Raw genomic sequence first — 20,420 nt, forward strand, 5'->3', positions numbered from 1 at the left:
ATGGGTGATAACACAAGAGAACAGGCAGGTACATGCGACATTTATTCCCAGAGAATAGAGATGCCGATATGTGTCAGTATTACAATTAAATAATTTTGATTTGTTCATATGAATTCATTGGTTTTTACTCCGTAGGTACATGGGAACTGTGACAAGTGCCATGTCAAGTATCAAGATGTCAAGACGACCAGTTCAAATATTGGCATACAATGTGCCATCCCGTAACTCGTGAACACTGCTGTTTCCACTGTTTGGAGACCCGACCTCAGTGTAGCGAGTGCCATCCCGGAGCTCATGGATAGTGACTCTTCGATTGCTCTTGCGCTTGCGCTGGGAGCCACGCTTGGAATCTGGACTTCCTGACTCGCTCGGCACCTGACTGCTTGGTGTCATATCGCGCTCCTCGCTGTCTCTCTCGATAGCTGCCTGGAGCATATGGTCTGCAACTCTATCCGAGCCAACTTCAACGTACCATCGACGCAAGCCAGACGCGTAGGCACGTTCCTGCGAGTCATATTCAACAGGGGGTCCGTTCGTTTCGGCATCAGGACCCGAACCGTCAAATACTGCCCATGCGCTGGAATCTACACTGACAAGCATCACGGTGTGATCGAGGCTCCGAACCTTGAAGTCGCGTAAGAGTACGGCGTTACCTTCTGCCAATGACGGCATCGAGGCCTTGTAGCGCCGGAAAATCTGAGCACGAAGAGTCGTGCCGGCCATGGAGGGATCGGTAAGTTGGATAGTCATGAACCAGTCTTTCGAACCGGATTTGGCTCGGCTAATCGGCGAAGCCTCGTGCACGATCGAGATGGTATCGACTAAAGCATTGTAATGATCAATGAGTGTAGCAAGCGGGGCGAAGTAGGAAAGCTTGCTACGTAGTCCAGAAGCATTACGGTCAGGGATCGAGGGCCGTGAAACGGGAGCTGTCGGTGTTTTTGGAGATTCGGTGCTAATCACAACCTCCAGAGAGCGCCTAGGTTCGGGCGTCGCTGGGGGTTCCGCGGCTTCAGCGAGTTCCGAAGTAGGCATGGCACCATCATGTCCATCAACGTGGGGCTCTTGCCGGGTGCTTTTTGCGGGGTCGGCCCTGAGACCATCGCCTTGGTCGGGCTGCGAAGTTTTATCCAGACTAGTAGGAGCTTCATTTTCTTCGATTGTGGATGAAGTGTCGGGTTCAAGATCATGGGCTGGTTCACGCGTGGATGCATTTTCCTGGGTGGGCTCTGGAGTTAAGAGTTGTCGCTCAGATGGAGGCCTAATAGGCGCCGAGACTCGACCGCCGAGGGGCTCAGGTCCTTCGACTGTCGGCTCATCCCTCAACAGAAAATCGGCCATGTTTCCAGCAGATGAAGGAATATGCAAATCAGATTGTCCGTCCCCAGTGAGATAATGCCCAGCAGGACTTTTGACTACTGAGGGTGGATCTTGATGATGAGATTTAGGCATATCAAGCAAATTTGGATCAGTATTGCCTGATTGCCCATCGTCAGAGACACGGTCAACCGGCACTTCTGTCTCTGCTCCAAGTTCGGCTGCAGCATAAAATTCATCGTTGTCAGCTTCTTCGATGAGCTCCGCATCTTCCATTTCTTTATCTTCGTCTTGCGCAGGTTTGGGTGATCCCACTTCAGATGAATGGTCCGTTTCGTAGTGGCCTTGGGACGACTCATCATCGTCCATGTAGCTCTCGTGAACTCGGTCATCTTCTTGATTGTTTTCGCGCTCTTCACTTTTCTCCGCTCCAAGCTTGGTCACATCATGATTTTCATCGGTGTCAGCTTCTTCGATGAGCTCCGCATCTTCCATTTCTTCATCTTCGTCTTGCTCAGGTTTGGGTGATGCTACTTCGGATGGATGGTCTGTATCATAGTGGTCTTGGGTGGATTCGTCATCATCCATGTCACTCTCGTGAACTCGATCATCCTGCTGATTGTATTCACGCTGTTCTCCCTCTTCGCTCTCTTCGCTTTCCTCACTCTCTTCGCGCTCATCAATATCGGAACCTTCTTCCACAGCCCCGTGATAGCCACCATCTCCACCGACATACCACGGCTCTGGATATTCCTGTACACCTGTTGCAAAATCGGCTGCAGCTGGAGAGACAGCTGGATGTCCGGATTCAAAGCAGTGCGAAAGATCCTCTCGTTCTGTTGACTGGGAAGCTGGGGCGACCGGATAATTGGAAGCAGGTTCATCATCACTGTCGCTGTCGAGCACGATCACTTCATGGTTTCCCGTCTGCGGAGGTAGGTTCTGTTCCTGCTCAGAAGTTTCATCTCTGGATCCAATGACACTGAAGTCATCTTTGGCCAATCGCGGATCACAAGGGAAATGGTCGTCCTCTTCACATTCATCTTGTGAATCATAATTTTCCACTGACTCCGCATAGTACACTTCTTGATCCTTGACCATTTCGTCATTTTCTTCACCATATCCTTGACTGGGGGAACTATCGATATCATCTTCCATTTCTTTTTCCTCTTCCCTGTCTCTCTTCCTTTCGACTTCCTCATCCCGAGCGGTTATCATTCTTTCGAGGGCATTGATCGCATCCTGATCAAAGGCGGAGGTTGGTTCGGGATAGTTGACCGACTGAGGCTCTCGCTCAGAATCTTCCTCATGAGATCTATCCGGGGTTTGAGGAGATCCCACGTTGTTGCTGGCAGTTTCGATGGCAAGATCAGCTTGACCAAGATCTGAGCCATCCACCTCTTGCGAGGATTCGAGTAGTTCATCTTCCGCGCGCTCCTCGGGGCGTGAAGATGCTGCTGAATCATCGCGCCATAGGTAACTGAGATCAATGATCCGTTCGTCATCTGTAGTATCTGATTTTTGAGCTTCGTCGGTGGCATCTTCGGTACCAGCATCAACTTGAGCGGCGGCGGATTCATCGACGATATCAGGAGACTCATCCAATTCACCTTCCGGGGCCGAAATTGACGCTGGATGGTCGCGGGATAGGTTAGGATCAACGAAGGCATGCCCATGTTCCGCTTCATTTGACATTTGAGCTTCGTCGCCGGTGGAATTTACAGCTACGTCAGCTTCAACTACATGTGATTCCACAATAGATTCAGAGGAGTCGAGTATTTCAACTTGATCTTTTCCCGGTAAACCTTCCGAGCCCGGAGGTGATGCTGAATCATCGCGAAAGGCAAAACCGGCATCGAAGACATGTTCCTGCTGGATGGTTTCAACATCTGGATAAGTTGGTTCCGCTATCTCTGCGTGAATGGGATCGATGGCATTGGTATCCCGGACGTCGGTGGAGGATGCTGCGGGTATTGCTAGGGTGTCCATTTCGGTAGGAACAGATCGAATCTCTTGCGACTGGGTGGGTGTGGTCCATGGCAGGAAATAGCTAGTCGAGTCACCATGACTAGATATAAGGGGCGATGGGATCGGGAGCCCCGGAGAAGGAATGGGTCGGATCTGCGGTGTATCCGTTGGTAGATGAAAAGAGGTTTCAAGATTATCAACTTGTTCACGAGACAAAACATTCGACTCGTCGGCATGTCTTTCAAGGATACTCCCGGAAAATTCCAGTGAGGGCTTCGCAAACACTGGAACAGGCTCTTGTGGCACATCCTCTGTGTATGTTGGAGCTTGGGCGGCATCCATCGTTGGGTCATGGGAAGGCTCACTCGCCAAATCTGCCTCGTCGAGCTCTTGATCGATAGATTGATTCAAAGCCTGTTCCCAATCCATGGGGGCTTCTTGTTCAGGGGGGCTTTCTGGTTCATTGATGACGCGCCAGTCTTCCCTGTGCAAGCTGTATCTCGGCTTTTTCCTTCCTTTCCCTGGAACAAATCCATCTTCCTCCGTAAAAGGATCGAAATCGGAACGGATTGTTCCTCCGAATGAAGTTCGAGTAGACTTGAGGAATATCGGTGATCCCCAGGGGCGTGCACTAGAAGGCAGGTCGAGTTCGGGATTGATTGATTTCCCACTAGGAGTTGCAGGTGGTGCTATTTCGGTTTCGTGTGGTGCTGCTACTTGCGGCTCCACCGATATTGTCAATGGGGGCTGGGAAGATTGATAGATCTAGATGGCCAGGAGTAAGTCTCTGTATGACACAAGTCGAGTTTAAGAGCAACATACCTCGAGAGACACGCCATTCTCAAAGTGCGCATCCCACGCGACAGACCTTCCCGGGGTTTTCTGGACGCTTTCATTGCTGACAAACTTGGCGTCTTTCAGGGCTAGACAAACGGTATCCCCAATTCCGACATGGGATTCTGCGACTTTTTCTGCGACGCGTCCATGAAACGTGACCTTGATTTGTCCTTTCGCGCCCCTCAGGCGGAAATCCGGCTCCGCTAACAGGAGACTCACAGACTTGGTCGAAGACGAGTAAGGCCACACAAGTGCTACAGTTGCAAGGAAAGACTTCTCAGCCAATTTCTCAAGGTCGGGAGAAAGCTGAGCTATCGGAACCCTGGTCAAATGCGCCAGCGCATTCGGCGCGGGAGACTGCTCAATCGCATTCATTGCGCCGGTTTTCCCACGCCCGACAAGTATTTTGTCAAACTGTCCACATGTCAAACAGTAAGAATAGTTGAGATAAAATGAAGAGGTAAAAAAATGCGACTAAAGAAGACCGAGGGCTGAAAGGAAATGCAAAGGAATAATTCATGCAACAAAGAGGTGGAGCTCTGTTGGGTAATGGTTGGGTAATGGTACAGTAAGAACAGGAGGCGAAGGGCGTAATTAACGTATTGTGAAACTGAAAATTACCCCTTTCATTGGATTGTCCATGTCCAATGAAACTTGCTGATTGGTCGATTTCGTTGTAGAGAGATGTCTACTCCGTGCTGCTTTCGAATGTGAGTAGATTAAAATATCCTTATATTACACATATGAATATTCAACATGTCTTCATGGCTCCTGGGCTACAAGATACCAGCTAGCTATAGAACGCAGCTCCACTATGGCGAAAGCGCTAGGCATCTTCCGAGGGCACTTCCGTCTCCCAACCCAACTCTCATTTCTACCCACACAGAATACCCTTAACTCTGAAGACCGCCGGAAGCATGCCAATCACAAATCCTATTCGTCGAGTAGCTGTCATCGGTGCAGGGCCCTCTGGACTTGCTGCAGTCAAGTAAGCGGGGTTGTTACTACTCATCCGCAACATGGCATGATGCTAACCGACTCAGATATCTACTCGCCGAGAAATGTTTCGATGAAATTAAGGTATTCGAGCAAAGAAACTCCGTGGGAGGAGTCTGGAATTACACTCCAAGTTCCTCTAAAAAGGGGATGTCAATACCTGTCCCACATTTAACCCCTCATGAGCCAGTCGAGAAGCCGATATGGATCGATCATACTGAGGGGCGTGAGGCAACATTCGTGTCTCCGCTATACGATAGACTGGAAACCAACATCCCCAAAGAGTTAATGCGTTATTCGGATCAGGCTTTCCCATCGGAATCCCAGCTCTTTCCTAAACACTGGACAGTGAAGCAATACCTCGAGAAATATGCCGAAGATATCAAAGGCCTCATTCAATTTGAGACACAAGTCTTAGAAGTGAAACTCCAGGATGAGACCCTAAGCACCTGGAGTCTAACAACAAAGAGTCTTCCAACTGGCATCGACACAACCCATACCTATGATGCTGTGGTGGTTGCAAGTGGCCATTTCACGGTCCCTTATATACCTGATATCTCAGGAATTCAAGCATGGGATGCGTCACACCCCGGTGTGATATCTCATTCCAAGTTTTATAACTCTCCAGAACCTTTCCAAGGAAAGAAGGTGGTTGTGGTAGGAAGTTCTGCCTCGGGGCTTGACATTGGTGCCCAGATCAATGAAGTAAGCCAAGGCAAACTTTTGGTCTCCCAACAATCTGAATCATACTTGGCTGCACCCCCAAATGGCGATACAATCATCTGCCCGGAGATAGTCGAGTTTCTTCCTCCGACAGCCTATGAGAGAGGTGTAAAATTTGCGGATGGTCACATTGAAGAACACATTGACGCCATCGTTTTCTGCACCGGCTATTTCTATTCATATCCTTTCCTGTCTTCACTCAACCCACCGGCTGTGACCCATGGCTGGCGAACAATGAATGTCTACCAGCAGTTATTCTACATAGACCACCCCACTCTGGTCTTCCCCGTGCTTTCGCAGCGGGTTATTCCATTCCCCATGGCTGAGAACCACGCTGCTCTCTTCTCTCGTGTGTGGTCCGCGCGGCTTACACTTCCACCAAAAGATGAGATGAAAGCATGGGAGGATTCTGAAATTGACGCTAAAGGAGATGGAAAGAAGTTCCACCTGCTTCCGTTTCCCATGGATGCTGACTACCTCAATTTCCTCTACGACTGGGCGGAAAAGGCCGAGCCACGAGCTGGGCTATCTAACAACGGACAAGGCAAACTTGGTACTTGGTGGGGCGAGGAGGAAAGATGGATGCGGGCCAATTTCCCAGACATCAGGCGCGCTTTTGTAAAGCGAGGCGACGAGCGGAGCGAGATCAAGAATCTAGCAGAGCTTGGTTTCAGCTTTGAAGAGTGGAAGAAGCAACAAGATGAAAACTGATTATTATGGCACAAGGTCATTTCTCAACCAGTACCTACAGCGTTAACGGTGATTCAAATCCATTAGAAATACAACAATTTTGCATCTTTGAATTTTTATAGACACATAAGCTTATAACAATTTGACCAACATGTCATGTTAATATTCTCAAACATTGTAGATCTACAGCCGATAAGCGTTATCACGTGAAGCGGGCTCACTATCCGTCCGTCCGTCGCGCCGTGCGTTTACCCTCTTTCATATACCTTCGCATTGTTTGGGAAAGTGTTAGATGTTTCCCAGAATTGAAAATTGTATGTGTCTTGGATCAATGCAGCTCGTAGGAGCTTAACTTGAGTATTGACCCTACACTCTCATTTCACCCCCGTCATGTTATCCAACATCTCCCCGACACCAATCGCCCGCACATGTTGTTTCGGGAGCAGCCTCACCCGCCGAATCTCGATAGTCACCACAGAAAGAATACTGACCGGCTTCCAGCTGCAATTGTGGTTATTAGCGATAGCAGTGAAAGCAGTGACGGTAGTGACTCGGACGACCAGGAGTGGCCTATAAAGTGTATCCTGCGTGAAACAGACACCGAATATCTTATTGATTGGGAGGGTCCTTACGATCCAACTTGGGTGAGTTTTCGTGCCATGTCTAGACATAGAAGGCATCAAGGAAATACTTGCTGAGCCTGGACTAACAATGCGCTTGCCTTCCTTGTTTAGGAACCCAAAGAGAACGCGAGTGAGCTTGCTATACAGGTCTGGAACAAGCGGAAAGCTCGGCGATCAAACGAGCTAGATTGGAGATCTACGCGCGAGAGGGTTACTCAATCACCCAGTATCATCGAGGTCTCTTCCTCATCCTCAGAAGCAAACATAGGCCTAGAGGACCGCTACAGCACATCCTTCGACGACGAGAGCGACGCTCACTCCGATAATCGTCCAAGAGCTTCCTCATCGTTATTTGTGCGACAAGAGGGCCTTTCAGAGATAATAGACTCTCTTCAGTCTCAGTACATTAAAGCCTCGGGCTGCTTTTACGGGACCGCCTCTCCATCCCAATCTCTCTCTGACTGTTCCCCGCCCCTAGCTGCTCTATCCACAAGCACTCGCTCTCAGCCGGACGCCACGCTTTTTGAATATATCCCCGAGTCATCTATTCCACCCGAAGACCTGCAACCAGGTGAGTGGGACGACGTCAATACGCAGCAGCCCGATCCGACTTGTGACTTAAAGGGCGATTCGGTTGATAGCTGCTCATCATATCGACAGTACTCTGGGGAAATCAACAACGCGTTTGAATTCTCGTATCCGAACACACCGGGTCTTGGACTGAGCTCCAAGGTCTCCGAAATAGCTGAGACGCCTGCTCAGCCACCAGGTTCAGGAGCTGATTCCTTGTGCCTCGGCTCTTTTCCTCTTGACAATACTCTATCTCACAACAATTTGACTTCTCAACATCTTCTCTTGTGTGGCCCCATCGCCAGAGGTAGTGTCACACGCAACGTCAAGTTTTACATTGTGCTCACATCTCCACAGACTGCGAGTTCGCCCAGTCAACCTATCTGAGCTCAATTCCAGAGACTGTTTTTCATCACCTGTCACAGCACCCAGAAAGCCTCGGCTCTGAAGGTTCCACTCGACCAGTGCTATCATTTTCTAATATTGTGGAACAAGAACGATCTACCGAAATCATGGAAGACAAAGAGCCCAAGCTATCAGATCATTCTCTCTCCGATGCCACTGTGGACCGATACAGTCAATTGCCAGGGTCCACTCCGACAGAGAAGATGCAGAATGCCTGGGCCCAACTCAGCCAAGAGAATCAATCTGATCTATCGCGACCAGCTAACGCCGTTGAAACTCCGTCTTCTGTAGGGGATATTGAAGCTTCGATCCCTTTGTCTGTCCCCGACACAACTGCACCGCTTAGTGTTAGACCTGACACAGATTCATTTTCCCATTCACACACTGCAGTCCACCACGGCCATTCTGAACCTTTACTACCCCCATCAGAACTAGCTCACGGAGGCCATTTGAGCCAACCTTCACTCCAAACTATTCACCCCAGCGCGTTAACCGTCACAGGCATGGATGATGAGGTTGCGCCCGGATCAGTCCACCTTGGGCCATCTGAGTTTGCCGTCACCCTTCCGATGGATTCTCGTGTGAAAGATGACTACGAGCGAGTGCTATCAGATGCAGCTACAAGCATACGCCAATTTTTCGACAGCTTTCAGTCGAATACTCAGATTTCAGAGCCTGAGGTAAGTCGAAAGTCTTTCGTGAATATAATTCGTATTACTTACATCGTATACACAGCGAGAGGTTTTACATTCACATATGCGGGAGGTCATCCGGCGATTGAGTAATGTTTCAACTCATCCAGACCTGAACATCTCCGACCATTTGAAAGACGCCGATCCCGACCTTGCGAAAGAGGCATCCTGGGCCGAATACTCTAGTGCAAAGTTTCTGCTACTTGGTCACCTCATGGAGATTGTAGGTACAAACGAGCTCCATCTGATTCTTGCTGTTCAAGACGAGAAAAAACAGGCAGTTGTTGAGCGTTATCTCCAAGGGAAGGGTTTTACATACACCCGACCCCGTGGAGAGATGGGCAGCACCTTGGAGGTTTCCCTAGCCAAGGGGTCGCTCAGCTTTGGAATTCATTCCAGTGAGACCGCCCGTGAGCTCTACAAGCCGCCATCTGCTATTTTCGCGTTGGATTCGTATTTCAGACCCAAAAGCCCGTCCATGCAGCACCTACGAACGACCTATGCCCGAAACGGGAACTTGCTTCCTGTTATCTGGTTTCTTGTCGCCAACACAAGTGAGCATATCGAACGTTGCTTGCCTGACTCACCGGAGCCTGATCGATTACGGTTACTTGTGCACTACATTGCCCGTCTCCATGACGAGGTCGGTGATCTTCAAGATGATGCCCTCGGCGTACATGAAGATGCCGAAGAGATTCTTGGATACCTCTTGGATAGTGTTGCTGGCTGGCCATTGCCTACCATTGAACCTTTGAATCTTGTATCCCTTGAAGAGTTGGAGTGCTACAGCCCTTCATCCGACGACGCGATGCCGCCAGCCCAGAAACGCACACTGGTAAGTATCCCGCATGTTGATGCATCTGGATTCAACTAACACTTCGGGGCAGGATGAGGAACCAGAGGAACACTCCTCGAAGCGCGCACGGGTCGGTACCCAAGAGAACAGCCAGCTCACCGAGTCAACTAAGCCTCCCAGTCAAACTTTGGACCGCGATTTACAGTCACTAGAGAAGAACCTCATCCAGATGAAACACATTTATGCAAGTGAAAAGGCCCAGTTGCAGGCTGAGCTTGCTGAGGCAAATTCTCGATTCCAAGAAATGGAGAAGGCACTGGGTGTTCTGCAACACCGTTACGAGAGTCGGACAAATGAACTCCATGCAACTCGCCAAGAGCGCGATCGCGTGACTGAAACCAAGCCGTCACTGGAACAGCGCGTTGAGAAACAAAAAGAGACTATCTCTAGTTTAAAAGAAGAACGCGCAGAGCTAAAGCGCGAGCTCGATGAAGCCAGACAAGCACTTAAAAATGGCGGTGGCAGTTCCGCTGAACTGGAGACCGCACGCGAGGAAATCCGCCGCCTGGCCAAAGAAAATTCGAACCTTGAACGCAAGGCTGAGTTCGAGAAAAACCAATCCGAGTACACCCGAGAGCAATATCAAACTGCGTCTACGGCAGCCGCTCAGTCTGGCACAGAGAATCGTCATTTGTCTGCTGAGAATGAGAAACTAAAGCGCAAGGCCGAAAGCAATGCCGTCCAACTTCGCGAGCTGCACATGAAGGACGAGTCGGCTCGTCATCTAGCTCGAATTGAAGAGCTAGAATTAACTCTCGCTACGCGCGATGAATTCCTACGCAGGAAGGAAGATGAGCTTCGTGAAATCCGGAAGAATCGTCCATCAACTCGCTCGACTAGCACTCAGCCACGAAGCCCCAAATGGGCCAGCAGCCGTCCGACCAGCCCCGGGATTGGTCATAATGGTAACGGTAATGGCGGTCTTGGTGGTAGGGGCAGTGCCCTACGATACAGCTCAGAGATGCCTTTCTGAGACAATTACTCAACCTTCGCCATGCTTCCCCACGTCTTCATACCATTCGTCGTGTTCTTGTCGCGTTTTTGTCACACCAGCCAATCTATGACGTCTACACACGATACATAGATAGGACATATCCTCTTTGCGAAGCATTTCACAATCACATTAGCTAGATCTTGATTCCTTTCATCCGCTCATTACGACATTGCATATTCCAGGCGTTTCATTCATTGCGACTGTCCCGTTTACCCACGAGCGATTTTCCTTTCCGAAGAATAAAGCGGGTCTCGGGTGCAACAGTATCTGAGTCTTGTGTCATCATCAAAAACCTGCTGCTGCTTCATTCGATTTTCGTGGTAGTTCTTTTCGCCCCAGCTCCAATGACAGATATTTTAGTGTTTTTGTTCGATTTCTAGGCAGCAAGTCTTCCCAGCCTGTCATGGCTACAAGCCGTTCACAGTGTTGGATTTGTTCTAGTCATTCAATCAATGCTTTTCAAAATACAAACAACGCTTCCAAATATAAAAAGATCAATCTGGATTTCGTATTCGGTAATTAAATTATAACCCAAATGTAGCACAGGACCACAAATTATGGATTATGTATACACTGAAATAATAAAACAGGAGAGGAAAGAAAGAACATGGTCCTGGACAGCAGCATACAAGATGGACAGATGAGTAGAAGAGAAAAGGGTCGATGTCCAAATCTCCTGGAAATAGACATGTCAAAATGCAATACGTTCAAGCCGAAGCCATTGAGTTAGCAATGAATCTAGCCAGCTCCTTGGCCTTCTGACCACGAGTCATAGTGAAATGATTGGCATCCTCCATAACGGTGATGCCGCCAACATGCTTTGGTCCGACAAGGGTATCCCAGCCATTCGGACCGAGATCAGTGCGGTTGTTCAACAACCAGAGCATCTCACGAGGATCGGCGCTACCATCCGCAGCTGGTGCAGGGCGGGCATCACCTGGCTTGGAGCAGACACCATCCTTGGCCCAGACCATAAAGGTCTTGGGGAGCTTGTCGGCGTGCTTGGGGTCTTCGTAAGGGAAAGGAACAGCCTTGTAAGCGTCCAAGGAGTCGATGAAGGCCAGGAAATGAGGTAGGAGCCATTTAGGTGGAGGAGCTTTGCCCTCACCAAACAGTCCGATCGTGTCGAAGAAGCTGTAAAGACGGGGAGGTAGCTTCTCCAGTCCAATGGGGAAGGGCGAGTCCAGGAGGAGGAGACGCTCAACTCGCTCGCCTTCCTCGAAAATCAATTTGCGCGCGGCGTCGTAGGCACAGATACCACCGGCGGACCAGCCACCGAAGTTGTAAGGACCAGTGGGCTGGCGGCGCCGGATCTCAGCAACGTAAGGAGCTGTGAGCTCGTCCAGGCTGAACTTGAGGTTCTCGGGAGTACGCATGTATGGGCAGTTCAGTCCATAGACGCACACATCGGGAGAAATTCCAGGGATGGTAGCATAGGAGGTAGCAGAGCCGGAGCCATCAGGGAACAAAAACAAACTCTGAGTCGCGGTCTTTGGGTTTCCTTGCAGGAGGATCGAAGTGGCCGGTGGGTGCTGGGTGGCAGTGCTGTGAGCGACCACCGGGGCTTCAACAGGGATTTGTTCGGGGAGTCTGATTGGCTCAGCGGGAGCGAGCTTGGGCTTCAGGTCCAGAGTAGTCTCGATATCATCGAGTGTTTGGTTCTCAATGAAGAACTCTCCCGGGAGATCAAGATCGAGGTCTTCACGGATCTTACCGAGAACTGTGAGCGACATCAATGAGTCCAGACCCATTTCACCAAGGTTCGCATCGCCAAGGAGCTCCTCAGAATCAACACCGATTTCCTCGGCCAAGATCGAGGCAATCTGCCTCATGCTGTCATTTTGCCCCTGCAATCCGTGTGTCATCGACTTCTCATTTGCAGGGGTTGGCAGGCCACTGGTGTTTGGAGACGATAGGTCGGTTGAAGATGCAGCTGAGGACATGTCACCTTCGCTGCTTGACCCATCACTGCTTTCACCAGGGCCCATTTGAGCTAGGAGATGCTTAAAGTCTTTGACAGTTGGACTATCGACGAAGACAGTGGAGTCAAGGTCAAGTCCCATATCCTCGCGGTATCGCCCAGTGACAGTAAGCGAGAGCAGAGAGTCAACTCCGTAATCAGCGAAGTTAAGATCGTCAGTCATCTCAGATGCCGCAAGTCCAACCTCTTCAGCGAGGATTGCAAGAGCACGCGTAGCCATACTAGGCAATCCAGACTTTGGCGAAGGGGAAGCCTTTTTGGTAACACTAGGCTTTGCCTTCTGGACATTGATGGGAGCAGGAACACGCTTGGCGGCCGGCTTTGGTGCCGAGGCTCCACCGGGAGGAAGAGCCATGTCGAGGATCTTGCGTGCGAGACCTTGGAACTATATTGCATTTTGTTAGTGTTCTATTCGAGAATAGTGGGACGGTTGTTCAACATACCTTAACACCACCATACACAGCAACGACGTCGTCTCCGTCAAACATATAGACATCACCAGCCCAGATAGAGTCTTTCCAGGGCTGCATCCTGACATAGGTGCGGTATGTCACGCTAGGGTCGAACTTTTTCAAGCACCTCATCGAGTCCCATCCATGATTGACGAACACTTGGTTCTTCGAATCTGTATTATCACTAGCATTCATAATGAAGCCAGACAAGTGACCAATGCTGTCAATCCAGAATGGATTGCGATGGAAGTTGCCCGGCGGGGCCTCGAACTTGACCACAGCAGTAGCCTCGTGTTGCTCACTGTCAAGGATAACTTCACGCATAGATTTGTAGTTATCGTCATAGTCGACTAGAGAAGCAAAGAGCTTGTAGACCATTCCTCGCTTCATGCGATGAGCCTGGCCGGATATCGTGCTCTCTTGGAGATGTTCAATGCTTCGCTTGATGAGGTAAGAGCTGCGCTTCCACTCGAGCTCGTAAGGACTGGGATCAAAGAACTTGATGTTGCAGCTGGCATGGTCAAGAATCTTCTTTCCCTCTGGGGTCACTGACCACACCTGCACCTTGGCACTTTCTTCGGCCCAGTTTGCAGTGGCTGAGACGCGGAAAAGTTGCTTGCCTCCCTTCGCAATAAGTGGCTTAGGGACCATCATGTTGCAAATATCAAAGCCGCGATCTTTCCACTCGGGCTTGTAGTTCTGAACCAGATATTCACCGAGTGTTTGTGCAATATCGGCGTACAAGGACTAGATTCCGATTAGCAAAAAGAATATTTAAGTAAGAACTTGAGGGATATGCATACCGATGGAGTAAGACAGGCACCGTTCACTTTGTGGCCTGCGATGACACGATTGAGCTCGGGATCGGCAATGTCATTCTCAATGACGATAGATGCTGACGAATTATCACCACTCGTCTCCAGAACTCTCTGGGCTGCTGATGACAGGAACACCGCGACTGGTGCAGCCTCGGCCACTGGTACCGCCGGTGCACCCTTGAGCAGACAGAAGTTGTTCGTGTAAGGGATCCAGTAGTTCTTGAGATCCCACTTGTAGGAAGGAAGTGGGAGAACTTTGTGTCCGGCAGTAAAATCCTGGTGATACTCCTTCCATCGAAGCTCAATTCCAGCCATATATAGAGCCGAAACACTGGCAGAGAGAACCTTCCATGTGTCTTCCTGGCGACGGAGAGATGCCACAGTAGTTGCCTGAGGACCGAAGGTTGCCTTGACCATTCCGGAGCAGACGGGGTGAGAGCCAATCTCAATCCAGATTGTCTTATCGTTCATCAAGTTGGAGTGTCGGGTAGCTTCCAGAGCCCCCAAGAAATTGACAGTCTCCCGGCAGTGACGGGTGAGGTAGTTGGGACCAAGCAACTCGCTGTTGCTCTCGTTGATGACATCTCCAAGAAGGGCAGATACGAATGGAATAGAGGGTGCATTGAAATTGACGCCCTTGCCAATCTCAGAAAGGCTCTCGAGAATAGGTTCAACTTGAGCCGAATGGAAAGCAAATGGTACATTCAGCTTGGTAGCCTTGAAACCTTCGTTAGTAAGAGTTTGTGCAAGCTCATCAATTTTCTCGCGGGCGCCACTGATAACAGTCTCGCTGGGCGCATTGATACAGGCCACCTCGGTAGCATCATCAAGGAACTGCTTGACCTGTGCTACTGACGACTTGACAGCAAGCATAGCGTGCGTTCCGACCTTGATTTGCTCGGTGAGGAGTTGGGCTCGGCGCCCGGCAAGGTAGATGGTGTCACTTGTTGTCAAGACACCGGAAGCATTTAGCGCAGCAAACTCGCCGAGGCTATGTCCGATGACAAAGGCAGGGGAAATACCCAAAGACATCCAGTACTTGGTTAATGCCATCTGCACACAAGTGGTTCCTAGCTGGGTAACGACGGGGCTATGCTCTTCAATTGGCACACTTCCATCGACCAGGGACAAAATGGATGGGAAGCCCTGACTCTGACCAATACAATTCAAGTGTTCGATGTGGGCGCGGAATTGGGAGCAACTCTCAAACAACTGGCGTCCCATGCCTGTGTACTGAGCACCCTGTCCGGTAAAGACAAAGCCGATGCCAGGTGCATTGGCAGGGGCCGGGCTGATGCTGTCTCGGTTGACAATAGGGGCCAATCCACTCCTCACTTCATCCAGAGTCGATCCAGTGACAGCAACTCTGAAGGGATGGTGAATGCGCCTCGCCGTAGTTGTGTAAGACAGATTGGCAAGAAGGCTAGCCTCGTTGGAATTGAACAAGTTCTTGTTTTTGTCGATGTACTGCACGAGAGCGGATATGTTGTTCTTCAGCGCAGACTGAGACCGAGCGGAGACAAGCACAGGGTGGGCAGACCGGGGGTCTTCCACATTCTCCTCATCGAGAGGACCGTCCTCGACCATCAGAGCAGTATTGCCACCGGCGGCCGAGAAATTGTTGACGAAAGTCTTTCGTTTGCCGCCATTTGGCCTGTTCCATGGGGTAGGCTCAGAAGCAATGTGAACGTTGCGCTGGGGGAAGTCTGTTGGGAAGTTGTGGTTGATCTTGGTCTTAATGCCACAGTGAGGCGGGATCATGTTCTTCTGCATCATCATCAAGACCTTTATCAGAGCTGTGACGCCAGATGCAGACTCTCCGTGGCCAACGTTTGACTTTGCTGAACCGAGGTGAAGGGATTGAGCGGGCCCGCGACGGTAGTCAGGAGCGAAGACGTCGAGAACAGACTGCATCTCCACTGCATCACCTGCCTGGGTGCCTGTTCCATGCATCTCGATATAGCTGATCTCCTTTGGATCGCTGTTGGATTCGTTGAGAAGCTTGTCAAAGATGAAGGACTGTGCTCCCACATGCGGCCGAGTAATTGACACAGCCTCCGCTGAGTGGTTGGTGTAAGCTCCTCCAATGATGCCGTAGATCGGATCGTTATCTGCCTGGGCATCTTCGAGTCTCTTGATGACAATGGAGCCAATTCCATCTGCTCTGCAATAGCCATCAGCCCCATCGTCAAAGGTGGTACAGTTTCCGGTCCTTGAGAGGAAGTGCCCACGGTCGAGACCAGCATGATTGTCAGGGTTTGTCAGGATATTGACGCCACCAGCCACGGCAGAATCACATTCATTCCTCCACAAGGAATTACAGGCGACATGAATTGCCGCAAGACTTGAGGAGCACGCTGTGTCTACGCTAACACTAGGGCCGCTAAACTTGAAGTAGTAGTTGATGCGACCAGGAGTAAAAGCGCGGTTACCACCGGGGATGAAGTAGGTGTCAATGTCCTGGCCACTGTTGACCTCACGATAGTCATCACTGGTCATTCCATAGAAAACACCCACGCGGTTCTTCTGCGTAGAGGGAGTACTATCAGGGATGAACCCTGCCATTTCCAAAGCCTCATAAGCAGTAAGAAGTGCCAAACGCTGAGCAGGGTCTGCTTGAAGCGCTTCGCGGGGAGACATATTGAAGAATCGAGGATCAAACATCCCCGCGTCGTTATACCAGCATCCATATTGAACTTGGCTGGTGTTTCTTATCTTTCCATCCTTGTCGACGTGAGCCTTAACATCCCATCGCTCTGGGGGGACCTCGCGGTGAACGTCCAGTCCTTTTTTCAAAAGATCCCAGAATGCTTCAGTGTCAGGGGACTCTGGGAATCTTCCTGAAAGACCAATGATTGCAATCTTGGACTGCTCAGCACGGCCGGTCCGGTTATCTCCCTCAGAATCCTTTTGGACATCACCGATTGTGCTATCAACCTCAAGATTAGAGACTCCAGCCTTTTTCAATGAGTTGAATAGACTCTGGGTTGCAGTGCTGGAAATTGGGAACAGAGTGCATGTTGTGGCGAGTTCCAAGGTTTCCTGGCAAGATTCAATGACCTTGTCCCAGCAAAGCTGTCTTTGCAGAATCTCCTGAAGAGACAATCTCAAGAGCTGCTCAAGGCTCTCGGCTTGGAATTCCTTGCCTGTTTCACTCGAAATCACGGGGATCTGAGGCACAAAGGTCATGAACTGTTCGGTGGGCCAAGATTCCAAAATACGGTTAATATCCCTGTCATCATACAGATGCGAGGCATGATAGGGGCCGTGGATTGGAACCCGTGTGGGTTTGTGCTCCTTTGAGACACTGTCCTCAATGAAACGGCTCAGGAAAGTCGGAGGACCACTGATCGTAAGTCCGTTAGGGCTAACTGCGCTGATATATGGCTGAGAAACGCGGGGCAAAGCCTTTGAAGATATTAATGATGATCCATTTTAACTATGAGCCAATTTTCTGAGGAAGACACTTACATTCTTCTTCGCGTACTGTTGAATCAAATTCTCAGCCTCGGGCTCGTGCATGCCAGAAATTAGGACAGACCAGCTCGGTGTTGCGGATTTGCTTGGTTCTATGAGCTCTTGTACTTTCAAAACACACATTCCGAGTCTCAAGGCAAGAACCACGGTCTCAATACCAGCTGATATGAGCTCTCCGATGGTTCTCGAAGAGCTCACAGCTGCAGATGCGAGCTGACCTGTGCAAAGACCAATGATGCAGCTCTCATCAGCAGACGGATAGGCATGGCCCAAATCGCCATAGTAGCTAACAGATTTTGTCAGCAAATTTGGTTTCAAACATCGCTTCTCTACGAGAAGATCGGTAATATGCTTACTGAATGAAGCATCCCAGTTGGTGAATCGTTGTCAATGCGCTCTCTAGAGCTGGGTTCGGCCCTGACTCTTTGAACCTCGCGAGAAGATCAACGATACTAGTAAAACGGGGGAATCCCTGACGCTCGGATGGCGGAAGAGACGTAATTTCCTTGCGTAGCGCATAGTAAGACTTTTGGAAGAATGCCGCCAGCAGCGAGTCATTCTTAGCATGCAATAGGCGACGAAGACCCGAGTCGAAATCCGCAGTCTGGTCTCCGAAGAGATACACATGACTGGGGCCTTCCATAATCTCCCCGATGACAAATTAACGGGTTGAGAAATATATGGAGAAAGAAGAAAAGTTCACGTCCGGCGCAAATTGACGGATATCATACTTTATAGAGGATGTGACGGGAACATTTTCCATCTAGTGGGTCAGTGGTCGAACATTGTAATAGACTGGCTTTCAATTGTCTTGGCAGAATCTAAATAGGAAGCGGAAGCATTTGGGTCCCATATTTTTTTTCGTGAATCAGGATTCTATGGTATGGTAACCCAGCTAGAATTACGAAAAATATAATCCTGCGGCTCATTCTCCAGTATTCAGGGGAAGCCTATAGTTTGGTATTTCTGGTATTGATGTGTATATGACCGACCTAAAATGGACCAATGGTACCGTTACGGCAGTATATTCCACAATGCCTCTAAGAGTTCGGTATGTCCGTCTGAGCAGAGCGTAGGTGGAGATGGGCTGGACCGAACTGAGAGCTTCGTTCCCTGGATAATCCTATTGGATTCTGAATCATCAGCTTGAATTACTAAAGATACCGGCAAACCGATGATAATTCCCGGATGCCCGAATGCTGTTTGCGGATAAAACAGGCAATAACTCGAATAATGAAGATTTGAAATGGCATGTAAGCCGGACTACCCGTGGCAAATCTGCGATAGTGCAGTAGCATCATAGACAATACAGTCTTTGTGAACAAAAGTTACAATGAAGTTGCAATTCTGAAGTCGCTGCATTCGGAAGGTTACAGCCGCTGCATCCATGTGTCACGTGACATGACTTGCCCTACGCAGATCAGCCATCAAATAATGTATCAAGTTTCTATGGAAGGGTTTAAGGAGGCTTATTTGCCTATAATTCTAAAAGCTATATGAAGGGTATCTTAACTATATCGGAGCCCCCTTTCACAACATAAAGTCGTCAAGATGTAGAATACATGATTCGAATGCAAGAAACTGATTATCAACAATAATTGCAGATATCTTGCAAATTCAGTAAAAAATGTAGATCGTCTGAAGGCATCATCGTAGTGTTTTCCATACGTCATGACTTCAACTTTATAACATGCTTTTCTGAGACATCAAGTTTTGTTTCAGATGGTCGCAGCCTAGAAGATTGCGCTCCCATTTTTCCGGTGACATCTAGGCGATCAATAAGATATTAAAATAAAATGTGTACAATGTCTTCGATATCAGCCACTAGATCGGTAATCTGGAATGAGCCATCGATCACACACGTGGCTCTTCATCGGACGATCGCCCCATGGCGACCCAAATGTTCTCAACAATCGATCGATCGAGTGGACCCAGATCATTCATTGGCGACGGCCCGAGCTTCCGCAATAAATGACCGCAAGCGGACTGTGTTGTATGAAAAAGGAGAGAAACAATGTAAACAAATAAATCAAACCTTAGTCGAATCCTATGTAGCTATAGCCGCTATCTTTGTGTATGGCTGGATAAAAGAAAACACAAAGGTATTAGTACTAACATGACCCCAGAACACAGTCACCTACGAAGCCAGATCAACAGGCGGAGCGAGGCGCTTCCTACATTCAGCAGGCATGAGGAGACCACCCAGGGTCACCAATGATACCCACATCCTCGCAATCGAGCTCGCATCCCCAGCGTTAAACAACTTCAGACATCCCGTCTACAGCTGGGGAGTCTATATGCTTGCCTCCATGGAGTAGCATGCTGGTATGATATCAAACTGGGGACTGCGCGTTGCCCGAGCAACGTGTGGACCAGCAGTCAGTTTGCAATTGACCCTAGCTAGGAGTCTGGGGCTGGGGGCTCTCGTCCACACCATCAGGGATCCAAGGCCATACATCAATACTTTCCAATAGAGCCACGGCTATTCCATTGGCCATATGAGTATAGATATGGCAGTGGAAAGTAATGGTCTAGGACTGACAACCTAGTACCTCACCATCATCCATCTTAGTCCCTTGGGTCCATCAGTACCGAAAGTATCTCTCATTCAGGGGCTGTGCAATTGGGAGAACCCAAGGCGCCTAACGTAAGCTTCCTCGGCACTAGACAAATTGAAGATGCCAGGACCAACACCAAGAACGAAACTCTTGTTGGAGTGCTTGTGCATCATATGAGGGGCTTTGGTAACAGGGCTATTGGGCATTTTACCAAACTGGAGTAACAGATTGACCCAGGTCCCGTTCTTAATTCGGATGATAACCTGCGGCTCCAAGTGGTTCTTTGCGTTGATGTCGCAAAGAATCGGATCTCCCCAGTTAGCCATCACATTATACAAGCCACTCCCTAAAGTAACTTACCCATGTGTAAGACAAGCTCAAGTAAATGGTGGGTTTGACAAGCTGATCAGCGGTCTGGGGGATAGTGACATCAAGGTAATTCTTGATGGCCCTGTTTTCCAGG

At 49.5% G+C, this 20,420-nt stretch overlaps 4 protein-coding genes across 4 annotated transcripts; 2 read left to right on the forward strand and 2 right to left on the reverse strand.

Moving 5' to 3' along the window:
• Positions 1 to 192: 192 nt before the first annotated feature.
• PEX2_000740 (uncharacterized protein) lies at positions 193 to 4,497 on the reverse strand (the record flags this gene model as incomplete). Its single annotated transcript, XM_016737352.1, has 2 exons — positions 193 to 4,050; positions 4,108 to 4,497. 2 exons carry the CDS (start codon positions 4,495 to 4,497, stop codon positions 193 to 195), a joined length of 4,248 nt encoding a protein of 1,415 aa, XP_016599067.1.
• Positions 4,498 to 5,039: 542 nt separating this feature from the next.
• Positions 5,040 to 6,552, forward strand: PEX2_000750 (putative flavin dependent monooxygenase; the record flags this gene model as incomplete). The annotated part of the gene is made up of 2 exons (XM_016737353.1): positions 5,040 to 5,110; positions 5,166 to 6,552. The coding sequence occupies 2 exons, from the start codon at positions 5,040 to 5,042 to the stop codon at positions 6,550 to 6,552; spliced, it is 1,458 nt and encodes a 485-aa protein (XP_016599068.1).
• A 407-nt stretch (positions 6,553 to 6,959) lies between these two features.
• Positions 6,960 to 10,650, forward strand: PEX2_000760 (uncharacterized protein; the record flags this gene model as incomplete). The annotated part of the gene is made up of 5 exons (XM_016737354.1): positions 6,960 to 7,175; positions 7,266 to 8,031; positions 8,082 to 8,809; positions 8,865 to 9,656; positions 9,709 to 10,650. 5 exons carry the CDS (start codon positions 6,960 to 6,962, stop codon positions 10,648 to 10,650), a joined length of 3,444 nt encoding a protein of 1,147 aa, XP_016599069.1.
• Positions 10,651 to 11,378: 728 nt separating this feature from the next.
• pksP (polyketide synthase alb1) lies at positions 11,379 to 18,042 on the reverse strand (the record flags this gene model as incomplete). Its single annotated transcript, XM_016737355.1, has 5 exons — positions 11,379 to 13,037; positions 13,096 to 13,851; positions 13,908 to 17,330; positions 17,394 to 17,685; positions 17,756 to 18,042. 5 exons carry the CDS (start codon positions 18,040 to 18,042, stop codon positions 11,379 to 11,381), a joined length of 6,417 nt encoding a protein of 2,138 aa, XP_016599070.1.
• Between the last annotated feature and the right edge of the window lie 2,378 nt (positions 18,043 to 20,420).

Source organism: Penicillium expansum (assembly GCF_000769745.1).
Source record: "Penicillium expansum strain MD-8 chromosome Unknown contig3, whole genome shotgun sequence".
NCBI classification, from domain to species: domain Eukaryota; kingdom Fungi; phylum Ascomycota; class Eurotiomycetes; order Eurotiales; family Aspergillaceae; genus Penicillium; species Penicillium expansum.